Source organism: Episyrphus balteatus, chromosome 3, assembly GCF_945859705.1.
Source record: "Episyrphus balteatus chromosome 3, idEpiBalt1.1, whole genome shotgun sequence".
Lineage (NCBI taxonomy): Eukaryota > Metazoa > Arthropoda > Insecta > Diptera > Syrphidae > Episyrphus > Episyrphus balteatus.
In genome coordinates, this window is record NC_079136.1 from 54,523,571 (window position 1) to 54,547,318 (window position 23,748).

Below are 23,748 nucleotides of genomic sequence, written 5' to 3' on the forward strand. Positions count from 1 at the left end.
ATTTTTTTTGTTTTATTATTTGCTATTAAATAACAAATCGTTTATACTCAATTTAGGCACGGCTGAGCACATATTTAAGAACATTCTATACGGATTTATCACTTAAGGAGCCAATTATACCACCATGGGCAATACCAGTGGCGCCAGGAGCTTTATGTCCGGCACGTTTGGAACCTGAATTACGTTTGCATTCACAGTCACATGGCTTTAATGATACACTGACAGTTGATCAAATATTAATATCACTTCAGGTAAGTTTTTTTTTTATTACCTACCATAATCTGTTTATAGTCCTAAAAAAAACATAAAAACTTTTAGTTAAATGATTGGGTGTTTAGAAATTTTATGGGAATCTGTGCTAAGTTAATTAATGAACATGGATTTTGTTTTCATTATATCGAAAACTTAAGTTTTACTTAAAAACTTGCATAATAATAGGAGCATTATTTTGGATATACAATTTTAGAGACATGAAGGTATTTGGTGATTTTCAAAAATTCCCTAGCAATATTCAAGCTATAAGATGCACCTTGTTTTTACCTGACTTAAAACTTTTGGGAAAATCAAATGATACAATTTGATTTAAGAAAAAGGCATCATTTATTATAAAAAATGGATGCGAAAAGATCAACAGAAAATGAATAGATTAGAGTACAAAATATTTGGAACTGTCTGCTAAGACCTGGAGAAATTAAACCAGGGCAGCGAAATCATTGACAGGAACTACAAAAAGAAAGCGTGAAGTTAGCCTTAATTTTTTTTTGAAAATGTTATTTTTGAAGGTTGTTGAAAATGTATTTCCCAATGTTCCAAATTTTTTTTTTGAGAATTATCAAAAAAAGGTTAACGACCGTTTTTGATCAAGCTCCACTTTTTTCGAAAATTGAATTTTTACAAGTTACCTAGGGCTTAAAAAGTTGATCTGAATAATGTTCCAAATTTTTGGAACTCTCCTCTAACTAATATTAAAATTTGAAAGTTACAAACAAAAAAATGTAGCCATCATTTTTTTGATTTTTAAAATTTTTATATATTTTTTTTTCAACTGTTAAGAAGTGTTTTTTTTTAGGTTCCAAAAAATTGAGGTTGAAAAATTTGTATTTCTAAAGATATTCTAAAGATATTATATTCTGAGTGAGTTTCACACCGAAAAAAAAATTTGATAATAACAGCTATCAAATTCACATTTTCCAGTGACAAAAGTCGTCCAACAATTAAAATATCAATTTTGATATTTTATCATATCATTTTGACATTTTTTAATTTCAGGTGGGACAGTGAAAATTTCACTTTGACAGTTAAAATATCATTTTGACATTTTTTTTAAATTTAAGTGGATAGCGAAAATTTCACTTTGACAATTAAAATATTAATCTTGACTAGATTTTACGTTTTAGTTTGTTATAATGAAACCTACACAGAGAAAAATATGACCCGCTAAAAACTAACAGATTGCCATATTGTTTTACCGTCCATACATTTCATAAGGAAATCTTATTAAAATCAACGATTAATAAGGTTTTTTTAAGGAGATTTCTTATTATTTTTATAGAGAAAATCTTATTAAAATTTGACTGAAAAGTTGATTTTTTTTGCAACTTAGCACTAGAACAAAAATCGCGATCAATATTTTCATGGCAGGTTGGTTCAGGTGGTAAGGTGAAGTCTCCAGTTCGATTCCCAGCCTGGTCATCTTTTTTTTATTTTTTTGCAGATTTTAAAACAATAAGGAAAACCCGATTGTTTTAATAAGGTTTCCTTCTTGGATGAAAACCATAGAGAAATCTTATTGTTTTTGTTCTATTTTATGTGGTCTATTTTTCTCTGTGTATTTCTTTTCTTTTTTATTATTTTTATTATTTTAAGAATTTTCTTTCTTTTTTCAAAACATTACTGAAAGGGAATATTCTTTACAAAATAGTGGTGATATTATTTTTTCTATTATATAGGTGATATAATTGTTTTGTTATTTTCTCAAAAACTATGTGAAGTAAAATCTTAGTGCCGATCAAATTTTCTCAGTGAATCATACATTTTACTTCGAAAAAACACAAAGCGCCCTTAAATTAGTACACATTAAGAATTTTTTATTTAATATTTTTCAATAATTTGGAATGAGAAATTGATATGAAAAAATGATAATAAAATATCAAAAAAAAATTACAAAATGTGACATTTAAATATCATTCTGATAATAAAAATGTTGTTTTAACATTTTAAATATCATAAAACACATTTTATAGAGCATTTTTGGCTGATATTTAAGAAATGTTAATTTGATATTTAAAAAATGTTAAATTGATATTGGTTTTTTTTTCGGTGCAGTGTTTCGTTTTAGTAAGGCCCAAAAATGTATTTGTTTCAAAAAATTTTAAACCCCCCAAATTAAAAAATCGAAAATGTAAATAATCGAAAATCCAAAAAAAAAACAAGATTTAAAACATAAAAAAATATTATGTTTAAGTTCTTTTGGAAAACATATATCCCCAGACCCCTATTGGACCAGAACTGAGATTTTGAAATTGTATATAGGTAGGTAAACAATACAAATTTCAAACCATAAAACTTAAAATTACGGAATTTTAAAAAATTAAAAAAAAATTAAAATTTCAAAAGTCCAAAACTATTTTAACGATGTTAAAAGGCTTTTCAAAAATGTTCGCAACTTTCACTTCTTAAGATGGATTTAAAGTATGAAAAAGTAATGAATTTTGCAATAAAAAATGAAAATCTATAGCAGATTTGACCTTACAAGTTACACTGAGGGAAAAAATAAATTGAAGTTGAAACGTCGCCGTCGTTGATTCAAAGTTGAACTACTATGATTTATGTGACTTTAAGATACGAAACCATCAAAAATTAACCTATTTTCCACATTGATTTTAAAATGTTCATCTTCAACTCAAAATCATTCCGAATAATAGTTAAATCAATGTGGTTTTCATTGATTTCACGTTGTTTATGGTGGCTTTTCCCTCAGTGTACACCATTATTTACAGGAAACAACTCAGGTCATTTTCGATACCCCTGTAACTTCTAAAAATAATCTCATTTGAATTTTTAATGAATGACGTCACTCATTTGCCCTATAATAGTCGAACAGTTTTTAACAGTTTCATTTTACTGGAAGTCTCTTAGTCTTCTTAGACTTCAAATTTTGGGAGTGGAGGTACCTATAACCAAAATGTGAGTATATGCAGTTTTATAGCCTTATGGGTTCAAATAACGAATTCAAAAGTCTGGCAGCTTTAAATCGTGGCTTTATATTGATTTCAGGGGGTTACAAAACGTGAGTTTTCCAATTCATATAAGTAGGCTAAATTCACACTATTTCATATTTCTAATAAAAGAACTGATGCTCTGTCATCTCCCCTAAGCGTGAAGACATCAATCATAACGATATGATCAATAGGACTCAAGATATAAGCAGTTTAAGTGGCTTTGTTTTGGAGACTTTTCTGTTTAAAATTTTGTTTGTTTTTATGAGTTCAAATCTCTCGAAGAAAAGAGCCGATATTGAGTTCTATTTGCCGCATCGGCAAAATTGACGTATTCATGGTTAGGCAGAATGACAGAGCATCAGTTCTTATATTAAAAATGCGAATTTTTGTTAATTAAGCCTACTCGCATTAATTGGAATACTCGCGTTGTTTTACCCTCCGAAAACCATATAAAGCCGCTATTTACAGATGCCAGACTTTTGAACCCGTAATTAGAACGCATAAAGCTATAAAACTGCATACTCACATTTTGGTTATACCTCCACTCCCAAAATTTGTTGTTAGCCCTCGGTTTATCTAGTTTAGGTCCAATTTATTCACTCTCCATTATATTTAAAGGCCCCATTAAAAATAAAAAATCTGTCAAATCACATACAAATTTTAAAATTTCCCGTTTTTAATGGAGACTTTAAATTTAATGGAGTGTGAATAAATTGGGCCTTAGGTCCAATTTATTCACACTCCATTAAATTTAAAGTCGCCATTAAAAAAAGGAAATTTTAAAATTTGTATGCGATTTGACAGTTTTATAATTTTTAATGGAGCCTTTAAAAATAATGGAGAGTGAATAAATTGGGCCTTAATGATTAAAAAAGGATTATTTTTTGACAGTTTTTAAGAAATATTTTAGATTCAAGGTTTTCCTGTTTTTTTTTTTTTAATTCAGTAGTGGAGTAACTAAAGCTCAAAAATTGGCAATATTAGGGAACCCGACGGAACAGCTTAGATTTTGATGATCTTTTTTTTCAAACGTCGGTAATTAAAAATACTTTAAAGTCTATAGATTAAAAATTGCCGGTGTTGCCGTTTTGATTTTTTAAATTTAATTGAAGATTTTTGTGAACAAAAACAAATTTTTTTCAAAAATTTTTCTTAAATTTCATAAATTAATTGATGCCAAAAGATTGTCTAGGAAATTCAAGGAAAAAAAAATATATAGAAGTGAGGGACAATCTTCCATAGTTCAAGCGATAGATGCAATTTTCTTATTAATTGACTTCAAACACAAAAAAAAATATTTGAACACAACGGCAACACCTACAATATTCAAACATTTTTTAAAAGGTAGAAGCTTAGCCATATATGTAAAATTAAAATTAAGTTAATTGAATGAACGGCTTTTGAAAGAATGGTAATTGAACTCAGATTTTTGAAAAAAAAAAATTATTGAAAAAATTTAACATGTCGTTTTTTAAACTTGGTCGTAATATAAAATGCATTTATTTTCAAATGTTTTTGGCCGCATTTATTATGATTTCAAATTATAAAAGGAAATGTCAATATGTATTACGGTTTATGAAAAAAATTAAAAAGTATTTCATTTTCGAAGAACTTTTTTTAATAAAAGTTTTGAAAAAAAATGTAACTTATTTTTTTTTTTAAGTTCAACATCTAAACATAAAATTATTTTTTATTCATTTAATAAAAATTCTATTTACCACAGTCTTTGAGAAAATTAATTATTTCAATGCAAAAATTCAGTTTTAATAAAAAAAAAACCATTAAAATTGAAGTAATTTTTAATTTTTTTTTCAAAAGTGTTTTTTAAATTTTTCTAATAACATTTTTTTTTTTAATTCTGAGTTTGAGGACCATTTTTTCAAAAAGTCTTGACTAAATTTAGTGGACTTAAATTTAAGAGATAAGAATGAGCTTCTGGCTTTTTTAAAATGTATTTTAAAATATTGTAGGTGTTGCCGTTGTTTTCAAAATATTTTTTTTTGTGTTTGAGATCAGAATATTAGAAAATTGCATTTATCGCTTAAACGTAAGATTGTCCCTTACTGCCTTTTATATATTTTCCTTAAATTACCTAGAGAATCTTTTGCTATCATTTGTTTTATGAAATATAAGCAAAAAAATTTATTTTTAATTTTAAAAAACAATACGGCAACACCGGCAATTTTTAATCTATAGACTTTAAAGTATTTTTAATAACCTACGTTTGAAAAAAAAATCGTCAAAATCAGAGCTGTTCGAATGGGTTCCCTAATTATTTGCTTTAGTAACTCTACTACAGAGTTTTCGAGATTTTGGACTAGGTACCTATCTAGATTCTGGGTTTTTGCCATTCTAGGTATTGAGGGTTCTGGTGTTACATGATTTTGGGAATATTGGTATTGTTTACGTTTCCTTTTAATGTATCTACCTTGTGTAAAGGTGAACTTTTTTCCCGGATATTGTCAAAATCTGAAACGAAAATTTTTGATAAAATTGAGTGAGGTATGCTGTTTGACTAGTTTATTTAAGAACGCTCTTTAATCGAGGCAAACCTAAGCTTTAAGAACAATTTGGAAAATAGACTAGCGAACCTTCTTAGCAAACCTTGTTAACTATTAACTAATTCAAGTTTTAACGTCAAAACATGTTCATTTTAAATAATCGATCAAATAAAATCAAAATAGTGTTCAATCTGCATTTTACAGCCAAGAGAGCAATTACATTGCTTTTAATATATCATTTCGCTGGTGAAAGATATTTCCGAAATTGTACCCCGATGTTACTTTAATACACAAAACACCTCAGATACTTAAAAAATAATTCCTGATTTTACGATTTATAGCTACGCGAATAGATTCTCAGTATAGTTACTCATCACTCATTAATCACAATAACAATTTTAATTCTATTGTTTTCCCAAATTGATGATAAAATAAACGGTGGCTTCGTTCGATATTAAACCGAACATAAGTAGTTTATATCTCTTAAGAGCTTATAATCATTCCCTATTTTAGCGTCTTTTCACAAAACAGTATATACTTTACTTAAGTAATGTAAGTCGAAAACGGTACGTAGGGTATAGATATATGTAAACCTGCTCATCAAAAGTTCTTTATTGATATAAAGCGCTACTTTTCCATCATTCGCATGACTACTCACAGCGATAGGAAGGTACCTACTCTGGATACACAACCAAAAACAAACAAGTTGTAAATAATTGAATTCCGTTTTCGCAGGGTAAAATTCCAAGCAAATAACGCCCGTGTATAGAAGATATTCCCCAAGCAATTAATTGTTTCGTTAATACACACAAAACGTATCACTGAATTCCAAAAATCATTGAATTCCGCAATTTCGCGAAAGCTTTCTTCTCTGACAAAGGACTTGGAGGATATATGCAAGCAAGGCCTTCAATTTCCCGCGTGTCTTTATATTCAACTCCGTCCGCCCCCATCCAACCCATCTATATACCGTCAAACAGGCTCTAAAATAACTGAATTCTCTCAACTGTTAAATTGAAAATATTTGTTGCTTTTTCTAGCTGTTATGTTGTAGGTCCTATTCTCTATTTGGTATGATGATGAAAGCAAATTACAAAAGAAAAAAAAAATCGATACAAAAAAGCCTAGAAAAAGAGACAGTGGAAGCTTATAAATGCCTCCACCACTTTCATTCGGAATTCACATCCTTCGTATCATTTAAATCTTATACTGACTTTGATGGAAATAAAAATGAAGGCGAAATAATACCTACCCACTTTTTTTTTATAATTTTCATCAGAGCCTTCTTTAGGAATATAACGGTGCCGTATTATTTCTTAGAAATTTCCCACAGGCTAATTTTGATAATTATCCTTTTGAAATGTCCTCGAGGAATGATTTTGTTTGTGATTTGAAAAGACTGAATTATTAAAAATCTGTGGAAAATAATTGAAGACGTGATGAAAGTCTGCAGCTTTTCTTTTTCTTGTTTAAAAATTCTGAGAAAAGAAAATCCGAGCAGATGGGGCCCTAGCTCTGACTTATTCCGGCTTTGGGAAAACATAGAAAAAAATTCAAGAATCCTTTGGAGTGATTGTGTAGGTGCTCCACTTGTGTGTATGCCAGTAGAGAGGAGTACGAGTATTGTTCTTATGTTTGAATAGAAAATAATACAAGCTTTGTTTTAATTAGAAACCGACGAAAGAAAACAAAAAAAAATTAAAAGAAAAGCAATTTCACAAATTTATGGCCGCATAAAGAAAATTTATGTAAACGTTTGTAAGCCGCAGAAATTTCAAGATGAACCAAAAAAATTAAACAAATCTTAGAATGAACCCAATAAAATTTATGATAGAGCCCAAGTGCTTACAACGTATAACCCATTTAAGTGGTTTTTGTGGATGAATAGCACCTTGAGGCCAAACTCTTAAAAAAAGATAGGTGTTTTTGGTAGGAAAATTGCTTAATAATATAAAAAAAAAAATAAATAAATAAACCAAACAAAATCACATAAAATGCGATAAGAACCTTTTGATTTAGCCCTAAAAGAGATAAATGTTGTAGGTGTATTGAAATAGACACTGAAAATTTAATTTATTTCACTTCTTTAATCCTTAAATCCTTAGAAAGGGATATATTTCTGTTGATTTGACATAATTAAAAAGAATAATAAAATAAAAAGGGGTTTTGTATTTATAATGAAAACAGTAGATATTTATAACTTCTGAAGATAAAACAAGATTATTTAGAAAAGCTGTAATAGAATTAAAATTAAAAAAAAAACGTTCATAAAAGGAAGAGGACTAAATTTAGACATTATTTTTTGTCTCTATATCTTTTTTGTTGCCTCAAACTCGGTCAATTCAGATCAAATTTTTGTTTTGAAGTTTTTGGACCCTTTGGAAATTAAAAATTTGGTACTTTTTGTTAAACTGTTGCCGATATTTTTTAGATAGAAGGGAGTATTAAGCTAAACTTTGTGTGAAGAGTTTATCCTTTTAGTGTATAAAATGTTGTTCAAAAAATTTTTTTGTAGTGTTTTGCAAGAAAAAATTATATGAAAGTTTGTACAAAAAAATTATTTGTTGACTATTTCTTAAACTGGAGGTGGACAACCGATGATTTTTGGTGTGTTGTATTAATTTGAGGTAAACAAAAGATTGCAATTGTTTTTGTACGGCTATAGCTAAATTTGAGCATTATATCATCCTTCAGACTTTCTATAAATTAAATAGAATTTGCTCTTAAATAAGTTTTAACTGTGGACAAACATGGGCAAAAGGTGGAGAAACGAAGTTTGGTTCAAAAATTTTGAGGTCGCAGTTTTGCCTTCACGGAACTCCAAAACAGTTGACTACAAAGTTTGAAGTAAATCGCTGTAGCTCGAGGCAGATACAGACATACGGATAGACTAACCGGCACGCGGCGGCGGCTTCGAGCAGAATGGCGAGATCAATTTATTTTCACATAATTTTGTAGGCAGAGGTTTTGTTTTTATTATTTTGTACTTATTATATAATGTAGTTATCTACTGTTATTCATTCGTTAAAAAAAAAGTTGAAAGAAGGAACATGACATTACGATGATAGGGAATGCCAAAAAAGTAGGTTCCGTAAATAAATTGAATTGAATTGAATGGTACTAGTCCAGACAAAATAAACATAAAAAAGAGCAAACCCAGAAATAATTCGCATAGGGATAAAAATTGGTACAGAACACTTAAATGTCGATTAAAGTAAAATTTCAAAAGTCCCCAAAAGTCCCATGTGTTATTCAAGTTTTAATGTCGAAAATTTAGTTTTTTCATACATATATAACATTGCAACGGGAAAAGCTATAAAAAAAGTGTATGGATGACTTGTAGCTTTTGTAATTCCCTAAAAAAAATGTTGTGACACTTTTTTTTCTACGAGATATCGTTTAGAAGATATCGTGGTTTTAAAACGTGTCAAAAGTCGAAAATATGGCTTTTTTGCGTATTGCTCTTAAACTATGAGTCGTACCAAAAAGTTGTCTTTGAAAAACTGGTAGATAATGAGCTCCCTAATATTACTAAATTTTTTGTTTTTTGTTAAAGTAGTCTTTCAAAAAGCAAAAAAAAAATTTTTGATTTTGTCAAAATTAAAAAATTGTGAATTTGTGTACCTAGCTTCTAAAATATGAGTTTTTTAACATATATTTTTAATTCGTATCATATACTTTAACGCTTTCTACGAAAAAACTGAAGATATGCTTTATTAACACTTTTCGCTCAAAAGAGTGGTATATATAGAAATATCGTTTTTTTTGTCTATTTTCGTCAAATGGTTAATGTTATCTAAACAAATTTTTATAGCATGTGTAATTATGTGATTTTTTACATATTTTGATTCAGTTTTTATCTCTCCAGATAGATATAGTCTTCTCTATCTACAATATAAATTTCATTTATTTATCTGTTGAAGAAAAAAATAAAACACGGTTAAAAAAGGTAAAAAAAACTTTCCCGTTATTCGGTCGAAAACCATTTTGAAATATCCATTTTTTGCACATGTATGCGCACAGTCATAGACTACACGTTCTGTAAGCTTGAGATTTTTTGAATGATACAAAAATTTAAAAAAATAAAAACTCACCCAAAAATACCCCAAACTAAGTAGGTGTTTTTCAAAAATTCATATTTCGAAACGCAGAGACTTAAAAAAAATCCGTATTGGACCCCTAACTTTTTTTTATAATCTTTCGAATAACGTTTTTTAAATTGTCAAACAAAAAAAATTCCCTTACCTATAATCACTACTTTATCAAAGGTCTACCTCATGTTTTAGTTTAAGAAAACCATTAATAGCTTGGTTTAAAATTTTTTTTTAGAATTTTTTCAATACCATCAAAGGTCAGTCTTGCAATAAATTTATCTATTGATTAAAAAAAAATTCAACTCTTTACATTGTCGCGTTTAGAAAATAGCCAATTTTTTGAAATTTTGTTTTACCCCTATTTACCCTATTAAAAGATGAAATTTTTTAAAATGCTTCAAATTTATTTAACTTTAGGTTATTATCTTTCAAATAAGCTATAGCAGATTTTTGTATCTCTAATAGTTTATTTTTAATTTTTAATTGAAATTTTTGCCGCACTGCGAAAGTGCGAGAATGGATCGCTAGAAAATGGCGTCACTTTTTTGTGGTGGCTGCCATGGTTAATCGATTTATAAGACGTTATCACGTCGAAAAGTACAAATTACTAAAAAAAACTTTATTGATTTATAAAATTAGCATTATTTACTTTTACAAATTTGAAACACAAATTTGGATCTAATTGTTTACAAATCACGGTAAAATTGCATTTTATCTTGGTAACGCAGTGGTATTTAAAGTTTTAAAGCTGATTTTTTGGTAATAAACTATTAAGAATATTTAATTGAAATCTATTTTTCTGTCATTTAACTTCATAAGAGACTTCGTTGTTCCTATAGTTTCAAATAGGAATATTAGAGAGCTTAATTATATAATTTTAAAACTGTTCATTTAAAGTCCATAATTGATAAATTTTACAATAGTCTAAGCTTTTAGTTTCTAAAAAGGTATAAGCAGTGCTACTTTATGTCTGTTCAATTTTTAAGAAAATTGCTCCTCTTTCCATAGCGGAGTTAAATAAAAATCCTCCTCGTCTTAAGTACATTTTGTTTCTTGTCTCGAGACCACCTACACAACCCACCTAAACTCCATTTTATATTGATCAATATAAAGAAGAAAACCCTTTTTTTATCGCAGTAACAGAGTGCACAAAAAATATATGGAATTTGCAATATTAGGTAGTTAGGATCTGTCTATAATACTTTTTTCTTTCATTTTATTTCAGACAAAAGAAGGTACATTCTTAGAAGCTCCACGTCGAGTTTTAATCGAATGTCCAACATGGGCATCAAGAAGTAGTCTTTGTTTAAGAATCCTGCATGCTTGGGCTAAAGAACCACCCTGGCCTGCTAAAGGAACTCCAGTAGCCTTAGCACTCTTCATCCCGCTATCTGAAGCAAAACGAAGTTTTTCTAGCTATGTTGAAAAGGTAAGACCACAAAAAAAAAACCTAATCAAGTTTATTATAAGCAAATATAAAATCCCTCTCCAGGATCTACTTCCAAAAGGACCCTTAAATCCATTTGCAAGTGGATTTGGTGGTTTTACAGCTGCTTGGAATTCTTTAGAAGCCCTTGGCCCAAAACTTCTCATAATTCTCGATGGTTATGATAATCAGAAAAATGGAACTCCGAAACGAAAAAACAAACAATACACCACAGACGTACATGATCTTCTCGATGGCAAACTATTCCCAGAAGCTCGAGTTATCATCACCACATCCTCATCAAATTGCACCGAACTGCTACCCATAATCCAACGACACATAACATACGAAGGTCTAACATGGGGCAGGTCTGCCTCTCTCCTGGGCGGTGGTCAATGGGGAGGACCGTCGCGACTTCTTGATACCGTCCAAGCTTGTGCGAATTTGAGAAAAGCCGTTCGCACCCCTCACGGATGTCTAGCCTTGGCAGCGATCTACGAAGCTACCGGAGGTGATCTTCCGACCGAAGAACTCGATGTTGTCGAGTCAATTTTGAACTGTGTCGCTCCAGAGACTTCAGCAAGTAATGTAGCCGAGCTCGGCCGATTGGCCCTGTTTTGTTTGAAAATGAAAAGATCCTGCATAACCATGGCCGAAATCAGAATGTATTGTTCCTGTCCCGAGTCGAATATCATGGGATGTCTTGACAAGAATCTATTGTTGGGAAAATCTGCCAAAAAGAAGGCCGAATATGTGTATAACCCCATTTGCCCTGGAATGATTGAGTTCCTAGCAGCAAATTATATCTCGTCATTGGTTAATAGACCTGGACTTTTAGCTGCTGAAATCACCGGGCTTTCAATTGGTGACGAACTTGATCCCGATCTACTAAAAGTGATAAAGTTTTCCATGGGACTGTTGGGCGAGCGTGCTCATATACTTCTATCACGCTTGACCCCTCTTTGGCTCACTCCACAGATAGTATTTTCCCTTGCTCTGGCAGGTGGCAGCACTGAGGAAAACTTAGCCGCTCTATGTGATATTCTAGGCATATCGAAACATCCTCCGATCTCTCCGCTCGAAGCTAAGCCACTTTGGGTACAAGTCCGATCTGTTGCCACCGACTTGATGGGTTGGGGCATGGCACTCAAAAGCCCTACCTGCACTCTGAAAAACCTAGAGCTTATCTATCAACTGGAAAAGCATAATATTCTTGATTCACGGAATGCTATTGAAGTGTTCCTTAACTCGATGTCAAACAACGAAAGTGTGTCAACTCTAAGAGTTTCCTCGCTCATCGAAACCGAAGTGAAAGATTGCGAAATAGCTTATTTGGCAAACTGTGTATCCAAGCTTCTTATGAAGCCAAGGCTGGAGAATTTCGAACTCGTCCTAACGCTCCTCGAAGAAGATCCACCAATTTTGAAATTACAGTCCGTAGTGGCAGCTTTGTGTAGGGCCATTCCAAGACAACCGAAACTAAGTTTCCTGCTCTTGGACCTTGGACTGAGTACATCACAATTGGTACAACTCTGTGCAACACTGGAAAAGTGTCCGAACGTTACGCGACTGTCGCTGCCTCATTTGCGATGTGAACGCGGTGCTATTTCAGCGCTGTCTTCACTGCTCAATGCAAGACCCTTTAGCTTTTTGTCATTACCATCGTGTTGGGGGGCTAGAGATGATCCGCCTTCATCGAGTGGAGTAAGCATGGGTAAGACTGGTTAGGTGTTTTTCGTCTGATCAATTTTTTTCAGCTTCAACTTTCTTCCATAGGATCTGGAAGTGGCAGTAGCACAGGAACTTCTGGTCTAATCAAACAAGGTTCTCTACCAGGTGTTCCATCGCCACGTTCCTATGCCCCGGGCATCTTTTCATCCTTGCCTAGAGGTGTTTTCGTGCCGCCAACAACTCTCGGTCGATCGGCAACTTTACCCCGCCAACCATTGGATCAATCGTCAGTGGATAAACGAAGCTGTGATTCGGTTGTCTCAAAGACCTGGTATCCCACGCCAGCGTGTGACGGTGGGCCACACAATTCGGGAACACTACACGATCTTTTACTAGCTGCACGAGAATCCTATTCGAAATTGCATGGATTGGATTTGAGTAAGGCTCAGCTGTCGTTGGAGGATTCCATGTGCCTTGGTGAAACTGTTCGCTTGTCGAACACTTTGCACACCCTCAAGCTGGAGGGTTCTTCGCGTTTAAGTGAAATTCTTCCTTCAGTGTTGGGTGCTAGTGAATCGCCTTGCCTACAGATGCTGAGCATTGGTTCACCAAGGTTAAGTTTAGAAGATTCAGCGATAGCGATGTGTGCTCGAGCTTTGACTAGCTGTTCAACTTTGAGGTTATTAAGTCTTGATGGATGGAGTTTTAGAATCGAGGTGAGTTTGATTTCTACACTAGTTTTTGGAGACTTTTTTTGTAAGAAAGTTATTCTTTTAGAATCTATCAACACTTTCGATTATGCGAGCGTTTTTGTCGCTCACTTCAATTAGAGAATTAAGTCTGGCCAATTGCCGTTTGCAAATTGGATTAATCCGTAGCGATACGAAAGTCTCGAGAGCAGCCTTTGAGTGTCGTTCGGTTGTTGTTTTGAAGCTGTCTGGAGCGCAGGTCACTTGTGCTGATGCGAATATATTGCGTGGACCGCAATTGTTGCCGTTTATTGGTGGATTTCCTTGTTTGAGGGAATTGGATTTATCAGCTCCAGCTAGATCGGGGCTGGGTAGTACGCATTCGTCTCCGCTAATATTGGATGATAAATGTATTGTTGGATTCTTTCAAAATCTTCATTCTCATTTTGGGTAGGTTTTATGAGGTTTTTCATTTTCATCTTTGAATTTCACTAAATGTCCTTTTTTTGTGTTACTTTTAGCCTTTTGAATACATTGAAGATTTGCAATTGGGTAGTACATTTCGATGATGTTTCAAGGACTTTGAAGGCAATTTCTAAGTGCATACGAAATAGTCCAATTAGTCATTTGAAGGTGGATGGTATTTCGGTGTTGGATAGACCAAGGAAACATCGTATTGAATCACATTTCATTCATTGTTTTATATCGTCTTTGCCGTTATTAAGATGGTTGGGAATTAGTTTGTCGGGCAAGAAGGAGGACCAAATAACGGCGATGGGAAATTCAGTGCTGGACTTGAAGGGCTATGAAATCGATATCAAGTGAGTGAAATTTTTATATTTTTATCAACAACTTATTTTATTTTTTCGCAACAATATTTAAGAATATATTACCTCGTTGCGTCAGTAACGCGTTGTTTTGCCAAAAAACCCTACTCCACGAGATTCTATAAAATATATAAAAAAATTAAAAAAAGTATTAAAATAAAAAAAAGCAAAATAAAAATATAAAAAAAAGCAAAATAAAAATATAAAAATATAAAAATATAAAAATACAAAAATATAAAAATATAAAAATATAAAAATATAAAAATATAAAAATATAAAAATATAAAAATATAAAAATATAAAAATACAAAAATATAAAAATATAAAAATATAAAAATATAAAAATATAAAAATATAAAAATATAAAAATATAAAAATATAAAAATATAAAAATATAAAAATATAAAAATATAAAAATATAAAAATATAAAAATATAAAAATAGAAAAGTAGAAAAATATAAAAATATAAAAATATAAAAATATAAAAATATAAAAATATAAAAATATAAAAATATAAAAATATAAAAATATAAAAATATAAAAATATAAAAATATAAAAATATAAAAATATAAAAATATAAAAATATAAAAATATAAAAATATAAAAATATAAAAATATAAAAATATAAAAATATAAAAATATAAAAATATAAAAATATAAAAATATAAAAATATAAAAATATAAAAATATAAAAATATAAAAATATAAAAATATAAAAATATAAAAATATAAAAATATAAAAATATAAAAATATAAAAATATAAAAATAAAAAAATATAAAAATATTAAAATATTACAAAAATTTATGTAGGTAGTTTGAAGGATTATTAGGACGTTTGAGGACAAATAACAATATGATATTGCAATATTATCATTTACAGTCACATAAAAATTCTATTTCGTTTTTAAGGAGTTCCTAATAAAACTAACCAACCTTTGTGTAAATTGCTTAATGAAATATTCACCATCATGAAAAATATGAAAATCAAACATCCTTATCAAATATAAATGAAAGATAAAAGTAAAACAAACTGAACATTATTGTTGTCGTTTCTCAAAATTGTATACCTTACAGCAATAAGATAAATAAATTTCCTTTTTGTCCCTGCATTTCATGAACATAATATTGCTAAAAGGACTAACTAAGTAAAATATTTAAAAAACAACATAGTTTATAATTCACACAATCAAGCCTTTTGCTTTTATATTTATTTCATTTTCCTGCTTCAAATATTTTACTACCAAATTAAAACTGCTGCAATACAATTTATTTAGACACATTTTCTATGTCTCAATTTACATATATACCTTGTATCAAATATTTTATCCTAAAGCTACGATGTATGTATGAGTACAGCAGGTAGGTACTATTTCATTTTTGGTAAAATAAATATATTTACCTTATCTTTCGTCACGTATCTATAAGTAAAGATAGGAAACCCCCTTTCCTAGATAATTCTCTTTTTGAAATGGAATACAAAATGTCCATAACCTCTAGGACATATTTCTGTATATGATCATGTAAGTATGTGTGACGTTTTGGACCAACGTCGAAAATGAGGTCGTCGATAAACATGTAAAAGACAAATAAACCCTAGTTTGGCCAAATGGATAAAGAGAGCCTTTTCAGATTTACTACCTACTTCGTTAGCGTAGCAAAGATAGAAAATTCATTTATTTGGATAAGGACATTCCCATTTTTGGCACAAAAAACATATATAAATACCTAAATACTCGTCGTCGTCGTTGGCTTAAATCTTTGTTTATTTGCATGTTAGTTCATTACGCAAACAAAAGCAAAATGATGAATACCAAAGGCTCTGCCCGAATCACACACAAAGAATCAATTGCAAAGTCACATTGTTTGTAAAACCAAAGAATTATATTGTCAAAGACGCTATGCAGTGCACTCGAGGTCCTGAAATAGAAAGGAATTTCTCCTTTTCCTCCTCTATTGGAAACATATAATATAATTTACCAAATCGATGTTTATTTATTTTTCGCCCACTCGGGTTAGTCCTTAATTACACAACAATCCTCAAGAACAAGAGAGGCACACATATACACACATTGATTTGTATATAGCAATACGAGTATACATCTGTAGGGGGTAGAGAGTATAGAAATAAAAAAATAAATCCTTGCTGCATTTTGTATAACACACACTGTAAAGCTGCAACTCCTTGAGGATGTATGTCCTGTTTGTAGCAGAGCATAACCTATAACCACATTTAAGAGCAATATAATGTTGCACTATGCCTTGGCTCTGATGATGGAAATTACACTCTGTGACATCTGCAGCAGCCTCCCCATTTCCACTCTGCCACTTCCCCCCCTACCCTAAGGACACATTCCAATTGATTTATCACAATACCGGGGTTGAGGGTTGTTGAATTTACTGCTTTCGAGAGCAAATGTCTTTAATGCGATTTGTAAGTAAGCATTGAGCTTGGGTGTTGTTCGTATGTGCCCTGAAGCTGCTCCAATTTTACCCTCCTCTCGCCTTCCCTCATTTCTATCCACCCGCGCTCCTCCTTGAATGCACTTTGGATTCTTTGTAGACGCATTCTGGCTCAACGGCTGTAAATATTTGTTATGTTTCTCTCTTGGAAAATATAGAAAAGAGAAGGAATGTGTGCCTGATGCCTATTCGGATATGAATGAAAGTGCAAATCCTTTGCGTTTATTTCCATTACAATGGCAATGTGCATTTATGTACGAGTATAGTGTATAGTATATCAATGGATTTAATGCGTTCCATTGTTTCATGAACAAAATGATATCCTTTCGCATTTTCAAAAAAAAAAATGAAACCTCAAACGAAGATTTTTACTGTCTTAATGTTGAGTGTGTATAGACAAGAGTTTACATTGTGTTATTGTTTGGTTTTTCTGTGGCAGTGATATTAAAAAAAAAAGAAAAAGAAATTATAATCACACATGGAGAAGAGTTTATGATAGTATGAAAATCGAACTCTGGATATAAATCCGACGTCAAATTTTGAAAAGTTTGTTTTGGTTAGACGAAAAATTTAATATTCAGTTTTGTTGGTTACTATTTCATATTTTTTTTGTATCATTTACTTAAAACAACAAAATATTGCCAAAATACTCAATTATTTTTAAGAAATAATTGATAAAAGTTATTTGTTAATATTGTTTTATATAGATACATATAAGAAAAATCCAAGAAATAGCTATTAAAGTGTGTTTTACTCATTTGAAACATTTTGTGCCATATTTAAATTTGTTTTCAAAATTTTTGAACTTTTTAATCGAACATTCATTATACAAGATCGAACACATTTTTGATATCAATTTAGCAAAACTTCTAACTTCAATAATATTTTTCATAAAAAAAAAAAACTTTTTTCAACTAAAAATATGTATTTTGAATGAATTAAAAATAAATCTATGGAAATATCTAAAACATTTTTTGCATTAAAAAAATTCAATGCAAAATGTATGGATTGAATATTTTTTTTTTGTTTTTTTATATTATGTATATTCGTCGAATTTCTTAAATTATTTTTTTTTTTGCAGAAAAACTTTTTGTTCCTAATAAAATTTTATTTTTAATGCAAAATATTTGTTTTTGGCAGTAAACGTTTAATTTTCAATGCATTTTTTTTTCATTTGCAATACCTACATTTTTTTCAATGCAAATATTTTGTAGTTGTTGCAATAAAAAATTATTTTTCTATGCTATTTTTTTAGTTCCAATAAATATTTTTTACTTGCGATATAGGTACTAGGGCAAGTTTAGGATTCGTAAAAAAATCGAACTCGAGATAACAATTTTCCATGACATTACGATGATGGAGAATGCCAAAAAGTGGGTCTGGCAATTCTGTCTGTCTGTCTGTATATACCTCGAGCTACAGCCTAAACGAATGAAGTGATTTTCTTCAAACTTGGTAGTTAGCAGTTTTTGGTGATTCCCTAGAAGGGAAATTGAAATTTTTTTTTACCAAAACTAACGGTACCTGCCATATAACGGAAATAGAAAAGTTAATTTTGTTCAAAAACGGCTCTAACGATTTTGATTAAAATTTTTGTGTGTAGTATTTTACATAAGAGCCAACTTTTGAAATAAAAAAATATTTTTTGTACCGTTATTAACGGTACCTGCCATAGAACGTTTTTTTTTGGATTCTGAATAAGTCGTACAAGATTAACGCGATTTCAACGAAAATTTTTATAAAAAAGCGCTAAGATTAAGGTAATATTAAATTTTTAAAAAATTTTCAAAAAAATAAAATCAATTTTTTGAAAACGGGTTAATGAAAAATTTTGAAATTTCGTTTTGATGTGTAAATTAATTATTTCTTCCAAATGGCATACCAACTTTTTTTTTGAAAAATGTTAGAAATTTTTTATATACCTATAAAAAATTATTTTTGTAAAAAACGGCTCTAACGATTTTCGAAATTTTTTTTATTAAAATACCTTTTTATACAAGTAATAAAATGGCATACTTGGTTTTTTGTAAAACATCATTTAAAATGGTGTTTAATTATAAAAACAGATTTTATTATTTTATATTACTTATGAAATTTCTTGAAAATATCAAATTTTAAAATTTTCCTAATTTTCTTGAATAAAAAGCTTTAACATTAGAGTTACTTTAAGCATAAGAGCAAGTACGTGCGTCCCTAGTCGTGCATTTTATTTAATGAATATTTCAAATGCATTTTTGTAATCGATATTTTTACAATCCTGCATTACATAGAACTTTATTTCACTGACGCTAAGTCTTCCCTTGCTTTCTTAGAGGTGTTCAAAAAATATTATGAGAGAGAAAATTTTATATAAAAATTCTAATATTTAGGATTTTTCAAAATTTGAAATTTAGAAAAAGGTTAAAAAGCTATTTTCTAAACAAACAGTGATAGAGAGATAGTTGATATTGGAACCGATAGATATTATTAGTATAGATACATATGAAAGCACACATACCTACTAACAAAAAATGTAAATAATCATTTTTATCAAAAAAACAAAACCGACTTCCATGGATCAAAACTGGGTTTGTCTCATAGTTCTGGCAGACGGTTTTTGCCATGTCTTTAAAGATTCGTTAACCGAATTCAAAAATGTACCTACCTATGATTGTAATAATACAAAAAAAAATAAATGTTGTTATTTTTTATACATTAGTAAAAGTTGTGACAAGAAAAATGACGAATCATACCAACATTTTTTAAAGAGACAATATTTTAATCATCTAACGTACAAATGGTGCTGCAAACAGTTTTTAAAGTTTATATTATATGGATTTATCATTCAACACCTATTTGTATGGATAAATATATAAAGTGTATGTTAGAAGCTAGTTTAAGTTTCATTTTTAAGTAGCGTACATCAATTAACCGTCATTCCGGGAACGCTTGTTTTGTTGTATAATTAGATTGGAATTTTAATTTTTTGGTGATATTATGATGAAAATCGAGGCCACTACAATATAATTTCAAAAATATTTCGTTTTACTTTGTTACATAAAAAATAAAAATAAATTAAGGTCATTTCCGGGAACGCTCTTAGAATCTGAATAAATAATGTAGTCTTACACTCATAATTTTGCATATTTTGGATATTTTTACTCAGTATTCTATGTAAGTATAGCTGTTATATACACTTTTATCAAAAAGTTACAAATTGAATTGAATGTAAATTGAAAAATATACATTTTTGTGTTCTGCCCGTTCATGAACCGACAAATTATGGCTAAAGCGATCATTTAAGCATGAAATTTTTATCATAAAACAAAGTTGATTTTTTAAGAATTCGGTCATCGAAATTTCCCTACTCCATGATTTTGACCCATACTTTATTTCTTCAGTTTACCCCCAAAATTTGGATTTAGGCATAAAATACGGTATATTCTGAACGCAATAAAAAACTAACTTATTTTTGTATCATAAATCTTTACTTATGAGTCTTTGGATAGTGAATCTATGTGCAAAACATTCTAATCACGCGACTTCTAATGGAAAAAAGAAAATCAACAAAAAAACTTTGCACAATAGTTTGAGCACGAAGTTCTCTTTAATTTTGTATTGTTTTCGTGTTCCTCTCGGCTCTAGGGTTAAATATAAATTATAACTTCAGGGAATGATGATTTAAAAGGTCTGCTTACTCTTCGTAAGAAGAAAACAATGTCCAGTGAAAAAAGAAAAAAAAAAGTTACACATACACCTCAGTGACCTTCTAACTTAAACTACACGAATAACTAATTTTCTGTCACTTTATGTACTCATTTATTTATTGTTTTTTTTTTTTTTTGAAAACAATACTTATATTGTTAGAAATCATTTAATACATCACACATTATGGCAATTTATATAATATCATTTTTAATTCGACACTAAGTACAAAGTTCTGCCATAATTTAGCCTAATTTAAACTGTAGAAAATTGTGTTCTTAAATTATTATGTAAATTATGTAGCTTATAGAGTATAACCATAAACATAAGGGCTTATACCAACCAACCTACGTGTTTTTACCATGATCAATATAAAATTAAACGAAAAATAAAGCGAAAAACTGAAAGCGCTTTAAATACAAATTAGTTAAACTTTTAGCAATCATTATTTAAATTGTAATCTATTTTGTTTTTTGTTTTCCTCTTTTTTCCGTATTAGTATATCTTTTCCATACAAACAAAGTTTAAAAAAATTATATAAATACAAATACAAAACGGAAGGAAGGATATCAAATTGAAAAAAAAAAAAAAAAAATACAAAAAAATACAAAACTCACATCAAACTCCAATTCAGATGAGCCAGAGAATACTATACTCAGAGGCAACGAGCTAATATTTATCTTCATATACACGTTCACACCGTGTGTACATGTACTTCTAAATATCCTTTCCTATTTGCAAAGCAATTTCTCTAACATCCTTCTCGTTTTTTTTGTTTTGCCTTTCTTTTTTCTTTCTATTTAATTTTTGTTTTTTTTTTTGTCTTCTCCTTGCAGGCTAAGTGAATCCACCATTGAACATGCCAAATTAATGGCCCAGGCAATCAGCTTAGATGGGAAATTCGACATTAAGGTATCGACCTTCGGAACATCGAGCGGAATTCTAATTCATGCTGAAAAGTCAGGAACAAAAAGTCTAACACGAAAAAATAAGGATTAGAAAGGACATTGCCTCAAGGGAGAGTAGAGAGAGACATAGTGGAAATTGGCAAAAAAAAAAAAAAGAAATTACAACAACAACAAGGAGTAGCATCTTTATAAACGAGAAAAAACTGATGGTAACTCCATATCGCACCTGGATTTTACCAAGTTATTTCCAAGTCTTTCCATGTGCGGTGGATATGGATGGGCCTTTGCGTGTCTATGTGTGTGTGATGAGTTTTTTTTTTTGTGTGTGTGAATGGGAAAAGAAAAATTAAACTTCGTCATTGTTGTTGGTTGGTGTGCAATGGGCTAAAATAGAGTCAGATTGTGGGAATTTACACACCGTGAACAGCAGATTAGCTTTACCAAAGTCAAATAGAATGGGACGTTTCGTTGTATGTATATGGAATGGATACAACTAAAACAAAGAAAAAAGTAAAATCGATCCTACAGCCTGATTCGTTTTTTTTTTTCTTATTTTTTTTTTATGTCCAGAAGCATTGTTTTTTTCCTCCTTTGTGTTCAATGAAGCCACAATTTCGTGGGTGGACTTTTAAAAAAGAGAATTTCCCTTAAGGTGTTAACAGTTTGGAGGGAAAAATTCTAAAATCCGTTTAGATTTTGGTGAAACGTATGGGGAATTTGAATTTATTTTTTTTTTTATTTTAGTTCAGGAAAGTACATAAACGTTGTAATAAAAAAAAGAGAAAACTTAAGGTTTTTTTAATTGAACTGATGATCGATTTTTCTCTTGTTTGAATTAAATTTGTTTACATTTTCGTTTTCTATGAATTTTAATTAATTTGTTTTACTATGAAATTGGGTGGAGATAGTTAGAAACTTAATTTAGTTGTGTTTCAATATTTGCTATTTCTATAACTTTTTTGAGCGTTTTGAATAGGTTCTTCACTCAAGAATTCCTAACAGCGATTCATAGCTTTTGTGTATAGTAATAATATTTTTTTAAGTTTTTTTAATTTTCATGCCATATAAGTGGAATTGGTAAGTAAAAATTTTGAAAGAAATTTCTTCTTTTTTTTTAACTGCCTTGGAAAACGAGAAATATCATGCCCTATGCAACTATGTTAATACTATCCACATAATTGACTTACTGTTAAACCGAATTCGATGGCATTTTTTCGACCCAAAAAAACGGACCATTATATTATGCATTATATTTATTTGATTGTTTTCAATCAATTAATAAATAAGTTCCAGAACTTAAACCTTTCTTCTCCGAATTCAAAAGTTCATGGTTTTTGTCTCTAGAGGGCAACACCTAGTAAATTTCATGCAAGACCACAGAGTTTGTATCCAGCGAACATGCAAGACGCTTTTAACGATACATCATTTGTCGAATAACGATAAGTAGTTTAGAAGTTATGATGCAACAGATGAACATATATACGATACCGGTCCTTTCTGAATTTGCTGGAGTTAGGAAAAAAAAACAAATTACGATTTAGTTTAAATTTTATGACCACTTATTAGATTCAAACAAACATCAATGTATAATTGAGTTCAGTCCAAGATCATCCGACACAAGCGGACGAGCTTGGATGGTATACGGATCTATGGTCTAAGCACTTACAATAAGTTTATTTTTTAATCGATTTGGTTCCGAGTTCGAAGATCAAGGTACTGGCAAGTGTGTTTGAGGGTAGAGGGAAATATGTTCTCGGGAAGTATGTAGGTAAATTTTGGCACTAAGTTATCACTCAGTAGGATCAAAATTTTTTGAGTTAAGTTGCCCTGATTCCATACAATGTGGGATTGAAATTCAATCTCTGATGGGAACTAAGTATAAACTCCCAAGAAAATGCAAACTAACTAATTTTCAATAATAACACAGTTACACAAAAATAGTTTTGACCTGTACTGGGTTTGCGATAGACTAATCATATTTATGGTTTTTGGGTCGGTGAAAACGAACTCGATGGCTATTTTGCCCGTCTTCAGGGAGATAACCTCAAAAAATGTCACAGCTACAAAAACAATTTTTTTTGTTATATTGTTTATGTTATGTGCGACTATAATGTTAGGTTTTCAATATAAACTCAAAAAAGATGTTCGTGTCTATGGACACTTTTTGGGGTTTTCGAGATCGAATGAAAGGAACTTCGGATTCAGAAACTTAAAAACTGAATTTCAAAATGAATTGGTGCTTTTCAAGATTATGTAAAAAATCA

General features: G+C 30.2%; 1 protein-coding gene across 1 annotated transcript in view; it reads left to right on the top strand.

The window, feature by feature from the left end:
- LOC129915572 (uncharacterized) overlaps positions 1-23,040 on the top strand; it is a 199,605-nt gene extending 176,565 nt beyond the window's left edge. Inside the window, exons 7-13 of the mRNA XM_055995180.1 lie at positions 57-251; positions 11,042-11,245; positions 11,309-12,956; positions 13,019-13,629; positions 13,691-14,052; positions 14,124-14,423; positions 21,413-23,040. Of these exons, the coding sequence (XP_055851155.1) occupies positions 57-251; positions 11,042-11,245; positions 11,309-12,956; positions 13,019-13,629; positions 13,691-14,052; positions 14,124-14,423; positions 21,413-21,575 (3,483 nt within the window). The 3' untranslated portion in view covers positions 21,576-23,040. The remainder of the gene's footprint in view (positions 1-56; positions 252-11,041; positions 11,246-11,308; positions 12,957-13,018; positions 13,630-13,690; positions 14,053-14,123; positions 14,424-21,412) is intronic.
- Positions 23,041-23,748: the final 708 nt, after the last annotated feature.